We start from the raw sequence: 6,509 nt of genomic DNA, 5'->3' as shown, positions 1-6,509 counted from the left end.
GTCTGAGGAAAGGACACTACTGTTGGCTCCCTGGCCTCTCTGCCTGGCTCTCTGATCTTTTTTTTTTTTTTTGGGGACGGAGTCTTTCTCTGTCGCCTAGCTGGAGTACAATGGTGCGATCGCGGCTCACCACAACCTCCACCTCCGGGTTCAACCAGTTCTCCTGCCTCAGCCTCCTGAGTAGCTGGGACTACAGGCGTGCACCACCATGCCCAGCTAATTTTTGTATTTTCAGTAGAGACAGGGTTTCACCCTGTTGGTCAGGCTGGTCTCGAACTCCTGACCTCGTGATCTGCCTGCCTCGCTGGGGCCCTCTCTGACCTTCTAATGAGGTCATAGCCCCTTCAACTGAAATTCCCTCCAGGTCCTCAATTTGGGCAGAGATTTCCCAACTTGTATGACTGCAAAAGGAGGCCAGAAACCAAAAGTATCCTGTTCCTAAAGGACATTCTTCATGACAGGGAGCACCAGATGCAAAAAGAACACCAGGCTTCTGCAAATTAACCCACACATGGCTGCCAGGCGTTGGGAGGAATGTATTAACACATGCCAATTGAGATATTTGGAAGCTGTGTGTTAGGCTGCCTTCTCTAATGCCAAGTTATTTCCTTGTTTTCCCAAATTCATCCTAAGCCATCTTAAAATCTCTTCTTTTTGATCCCCTTTGATGGCCTTTTAGCGGCGTCACCTACGCACCCCATGAAATTCCTGAGGAATAAAGGTAAGTCAAGGGATCTGGCAGGGCGGGCGGGCAGGTGGACCCGCAACATTCCTGAAGCTGTGGTGATGTGTAGCTGCAGAGGGTGCCGGGTGCAGAGGGTGCCAGGTGGTCACCAAGGAGTCTGCACAAGGAGTCTGCGCCTTCACGTGTGTTAGACAAGGTGCCCCCTCTGGAGGGGGATGCACAGTGACGCCATCTGGGGCAGGTGAGAAGGTGGCTGAACTCCACGGGCTGGTGTTGTAGTGAGCAGAGCACAGGCTGTGTCTGAGATCTCTGTGGAACACACAGAATGCATGGGCACACACAGCGACCCTGTCAGCAGCCTTTCTAGCAACTCTCCCTACCATGGCTTGTCCTGGAACCTCCTCAACACCACTCGCTTCAGAGTCCTCCAAAGCAGAAGGCACCTCGTGTCCTGCTGCTGCTCCCGCCCCAGAGCATCCTTCCTTCTCCTCTGCACATTTGCTAAGTGCCCGCAACGGGATGGCTACGGAGTCAGCTCCGCCCCCCACCCATCCCCACTGCTTTAGCACGGAGCCGCCACTTGTTTTAATCACGTACGCTGAGTGAGACATGCAGACTCAGAAATGACTGTCGTGAAGGAGGAAGCCTGGTACTCACGGGTCCCGAGAAGCAGGAGGCCACACAAGGAAGCACCAGGGTTGGTCAGGAGGCAAAGGGAGCCAGGAAAGTGTGAGCAAAAGCCTTTATTCCGGGCCGGGCGCGGTGGTTCAAGCCTATGATCCCAGCACTTAGGAAGGCCGAGGCGGGCAAATCACTTGAGGTCAAGAGTTCGAGACCAGCCTGGCTAACATGGTGAAACCCCATCTCTACTAAAAACACAAAAATTAGCCGGGAGCGGTGGTGGGGGCCTGTGGTCCCAGCTATTCGGGAGGCTGAAGGGGGAGAATCGCATGAACCTGGGAAGTGGAGGTTGCAGTAAGCTGAGATCGTGTCACCGTACTCTAGCCTGGGCAACAGAGGGAGACTGTCTTTAAAAAAAACAAATGCTGGGCGTGGGGGCTCAAGCCTGTAATCCCAGCACTTTGGGAGGCCGAGACAGGCGGATCACGAGGTCAGGAGACCAAGACTATCCTGGCTAACACGGTGAAACCTCGTCTCTACTAAAAAAATACAAAAAACTAGCCAGGCGAGGTGTCGGGCGCCTGTAGTCCCAGCTACTCCGGAGGCTGAGGCAGGAGAATGGCGTAAACCCGGGAGGCGGAGCTTGCAGTGAGCTGAGATCTGGCCAGTGCACTCCAGCCTGGGTGACAGAGCGAGACTCCGCCTCAAAAAAAAAAAAAAAAAAAAAGCAGGTAGGCAAGGCAGGCTTGGGATCAGCTTGAGTGATTTGGTGGCTGTACAGCATTGGGTCTGTCCCTGGTTGTCCGGGACCTGGCCCTGGGGTAGTTGGGGGCAGGAGACAGTGGCCTGGAGCATGAGAGCTCCATAGAGATTGTTGGGGCATAGGCTTCGGGTGGGTCGGCTTGCCCATGAAAGGTGGACTCTCAGGCCAGAGTTTACTATCTTTAGGAATTGGCTGGACCTGGAAGAGGCAGTGTCTTCAAAGGTCAGTTAAGGTCCCACGATGTCAAAGTATCAGGAAATGCAGAAAATAAAAAACACACTGAATACATCCATCCATGCCAAACACATTATCAATCTTCCTAAAGCTCAGCTATGACTATTTCACCTGCCCATTGACACCACCGTCACCAAAGCACAGAGCTTGAGTCCCGGCTGGGGTGTCAAAGGCCTGCACACTGGTCCTTTTGACACTAGCTTGTTTTGTGCGCTGGCGCTGGAAGGTCACTGAGACCTCTGCCACCCCTCAGCTTCAGGTCCCAGTTGTAGGTAGAATGGAGGCGGGACAAAATTATTTGTCTAATAAAGTTAATGGTCTGGTTGCAGTAGCTTGTGCCTGTAATCCCAGCACTTTGGGAGGCTGAGGTGGGTAGCTCACCTGAGGTCAGGAGTTTGAGACCAGCCTGGCCAACATGGTGAAACCCCATCTCTACTAAAAATACAAAAATTAGCTGGGCGTGGTGGCGGGTGCCTGTAATCCCAGCTACTCAGGAGGCTGAGGCAGGAGAATGGCTTGAACGCGGGAGGTGGAGGTTGAAGGGAGCAGAGATCCAGCCACTGCACTCCAGCCTGGTGACAGAGTGAGACTGAGTATCAAAAAAAATAAATAAATACATATATATATATATGTATATGGAAATATGTCTGCCTTACTCATAGTAAGAATTGTGCATTGAAACTGCCAAGCTTAAATAATGAAGTTCGACAAATATGATTAAGTACAGAGTTTATTTGAGCACAAAGCTTGAGGATGTCCACCCAGGAGACACTGACTCCAAACTAATGGGGACAGCATTTCTAAAGAGAAGTTAAAGTTTCACTTATATGCACAGAGACTGACATAGTAGCAGGATTGTAACATTTTCCATGTGAGACCAGTGCGTAAGTTACAGCTATTTGATTGGTTCCAGACAGCAACCCCTTCCAAGGAAGATTATTGCTGTGTGAGGAGGAGCAACCATCAGAGGGGGTTCTCACGGCTGGCACCTCCTGGTCTTCTTATTTACAGGAAAAAAAGGCAGAAGTTGCTGCTGCATCCTTGTGATTCAAGCTCCATAGCCACATTGCTCTCCAGTTTCAGAGTAGTTCAAGGTTCCAGCAGCTTTAAGTTTAAATTAGTTTAAGTTTGAATGATTTGATTTCATAAAACTACACTGTAATTCCAGTTTTCAGCTATCCTGTTGAAAGTGGGTAAAATGTGTCATAACTGTATCGGCAAAGGAGCTGGGAAACATAACCTCAAGTCTTGTTTGTAGGCTAGCAGTGAGCACAACTTCTAGAAAGGGCAATTGACAGTTCTCATAAATAGAAAAACAATGCGATCGCTTTTTTTGTTTGTTTGTTTTTTTGAGATGGAGTTTCAATCTTGGCCCGCAGCCTGGAGTGCAATGATGAGGCGCAACCTCCGCCTCCCGGGTTCAAGCAATTCTCCTACCTCAGCCTCCCGAGTAACTGGGATTACAGGTGCCAACTACCATGCCAAGCTAATGTTGTGTTTTTAGCAGAGATGAGGTTTCACATGTTAATCAGGCTGGTCTCGAACTCCTGATCTCAAGTGGTCCGTCCGGCTCAGCCTCCCAAAGTGCTGGGCTTACAGACGTGAGCCACTGTGCCCGGCCAAGGCAATTACTTTTTTTTTTTTTTGAGACAGAGTTTTGCTCTGTCGCCCAGACTGGAGTGCAGTGGCACGATCTCAGCTCACTGCAACCTCTGCCTCCCAGGCTCAAGAGATTCTCCTGCCTCAGCTTCCCAAGCAGCTGGGATTACAGGTGTGCACCACCACACCCAGTTAGTTTTTGTATTTTTAGTAGAGGTGGGGTTTCACCATGTTGGCCAGGCTGGTCTCAAAGTCCTGACCCCATGATCCACCCACCTCAGCCTCCCAAAGTGGTGCTGAGACTACAGGTGCGAGTCACTGCGCCCGGCCGGCGATTACTTTTTAACCTAGAGTGTTGAAATATACCTGGGGGATTTATTTTAATCAGTTATGACAAGACTCCCAGACATACAAATGATCTTCATGAAGGAAAAAAGTTTATACCCGCAGATTCCTGGAAACAGGAGACACGGCCCACAACAGAGGGGCACACCAGGACCCTCAAGAAGCACAGGGAGGGAGGGTGAGCATGGCCCCCGCCTCTACTGGGGTTTCCGAGGGAAGGAATGGGTGAGGCATGGCAGATACTCTGAGTAAATTTAGATTTGAATGGTTTCATTTTGGCAAACCATAGGGATGGTTTCTAGTTGTCCAGTATTTGACTCTGGAGTGATTTAGGGCAGGCAGGGAGAGATTGGCTTAGTGTGTGAGTTTGAAAAGGAGGTAGTTGGGGTGTGGGCTCTGGATTGGTTGGTTTGTATATCAAAGGTGTGCTTGCAGGGGAGTCATCTGCTGTCTCTAAGAAATAACTAGTCCTGGGAAGGGAGGTCTCTCCAGGATTAAGGCCCCAAATGCCAGAGCATCAGGAATACAGAAAATAAGAAAATATAATTTTCTTATTTATTTTATGGGATAAGTATGGGGTAAGTATTTTATGGGATAAGTATGGGACTTATCCCACCTTATGGGACTACAGGTGCCTGCCACCACACCCGGCTCATTTTTTTTGTGTGTGCTTTTAGTAGAGACAGGGTTTCATCATGTTAGCCAGGATGGTCTCGATCTCCTGACCTCGTGATCCACCCACCTCGGCCTCCCAAAGTGCTAGGATCACAGGTGTGAGCCACCATGCCTGGTCTATTTCTAGGAAATTTTATTAAAAATACGCTATTTATTTTCCTAGTCTACTTCTCCCATCCTGCTTGATGACTAGCTCTGCAAATATCTCAGTGTATTCTACCCCAGCCTTGCGCTCCCAGAATGCCCTTGTTTGCCTCCTTCACAAACAAAATTTAAGCAGTTAAAAGACAGTGTCCACATCCTCCTGTCTAACAGCAATCACACCCCCTTTCTCCATCTCCTGCTGGAAATTGAACTGTCCATGCCAAGGCTGGCCTCTGTCCCAACTTCCATCCCCTTAGGCCAACTCAAGGACTTTCCTGGCAATTCCTTCTCCCTTTCCTGCATGCTCTGGTCTGAATGCTGGTGTCCCCCAACCCCAATTCATGTGTTGAAATCCTAATCTCAAAGGTGAGGATATTAGGAGTTGCAGCCTTTGGGAGATGACGAGGTCGTGAGGGTGGAACCCCCATGATTGGGAATAGTACCCTTACAATAGAAGTCACAGAGAGCTATCTCACTCCTTCCACCCAGTAAGGACACAACAAAGAATCTACCCTCTGTTGAACCAGAAAGTGAACCCTCGTCAGCCACCAAAGCTGCTGATACCTTGATCTGGGACCTCCCAGCCTCCAGAATTGTGAGAAATCAGTGTCTGTTGTTTCTTTGTTTTTTGTTTTTTGTTTTTTCCATACAGAGTCTTGCTCTGTTGCCCAGGCTGGAGTGCAGTGGTGTGATCTCTGCTCACTGCAACCTCCACCTCCCAGGTTCAAGCGATTCTCCTGCCTTAGCCTCCTGAGTAGCTGGGATGACAGGCGTCAGCCACCATGCCTGGCTAATTTTATTTTGTATTTTTAGTAGACACGGAGTTTTGCCATGTTGGTCAGGCTGGTCTCGAACTCCTGACCTCCTGATCCACCTGCCTTGGCCTCCCAAAAGTTTTTTTTGTTTTGTTTTGTTTTTTTGAGACAGGGTTTCATTCCCGTCACCCAGGCTGGAGTGTAATGGCGCAGTCTCACCTCACTACAACCTCCCGCTCCTTATCTCAAGTAATTCTCCTGCCTCAGCCTCCTGAGTAGCTGGGAGTAGAGGCACCTGCCACCTCATCCGACGAATTTTTGTATTTTTGTAGAGTCAGGGTTTCACCATGTTGCCCAGGCTGGTCTTGAACTCCTGAGCTCACGCATGATCTGCCCACCTCCCGAAGTGCTGGGATTACAGGAGTGGGCCACTGCGGCTGGCTGTGTCTGTTGTTTCTAAGCCACCAAGCCTGTGGTGTTTCGTTACAGCAGCCAGAATGAACTGGTACTGTAGTATCACGATTCACTGTCTCATTCCCATTCACGAACGTGCTGCCAGTGTTCACGTCTTAAAAACAAGATCCGTCTCTCGATCTCTTAGACTCCTCCAAGAGCTGTGCCCATTTCTCTTCTTTCTTTTATACAAAGTTCCCCAAAATCATTTTCTTTTCTTTTTTTTTTTTTTTTT

The 6,509-nt window shown here is 49.4% G+C and overlaps 1 protein-coding gene across 1 annotated transcript in view; it reads left to right on the top strand.

Moving 5' to 3' along the window:
* LOC105524975 (chromosome unknown open reading frame, human C19orf18) overlaps positions 1–6,509 on the top strand; it is a 22,573-nt gene that overhangs the window by 1,485 nt on the left and 14,579 nt on the right. Inside the window, exon 3 of the mRNA XM_011960459.1 lies at positions 680–721. Within this exon, the coding sequence (XP_011815849.1) occupies positions 680–721 (42 nt within the window). The remainder of the gene's footprint in view (positions 1–679; positions 722–6,509) is intronic.

This window comes from Colobus angolensis, unplaced genomic scaffold, assembly GCF_000951035.1.
Source record: "Colobus angolensis palliatus isolate OR3802 unplaced genomic scaffold, Cang.pa_1.0 Scaffold510, whole genome shotgun sequence".
Classification (NCBI taxonomy): domain Eukaryota; kingdom Metazoa; phylum Chordata; class Mammalia; order Primates; family Cercopithecidae; genus Colobus; species Colobus angolensis.
Note: the sequence above shows the minus strand (reverse complement) of the source record. Positions and strands in the feature narration are given on the sequence as shown.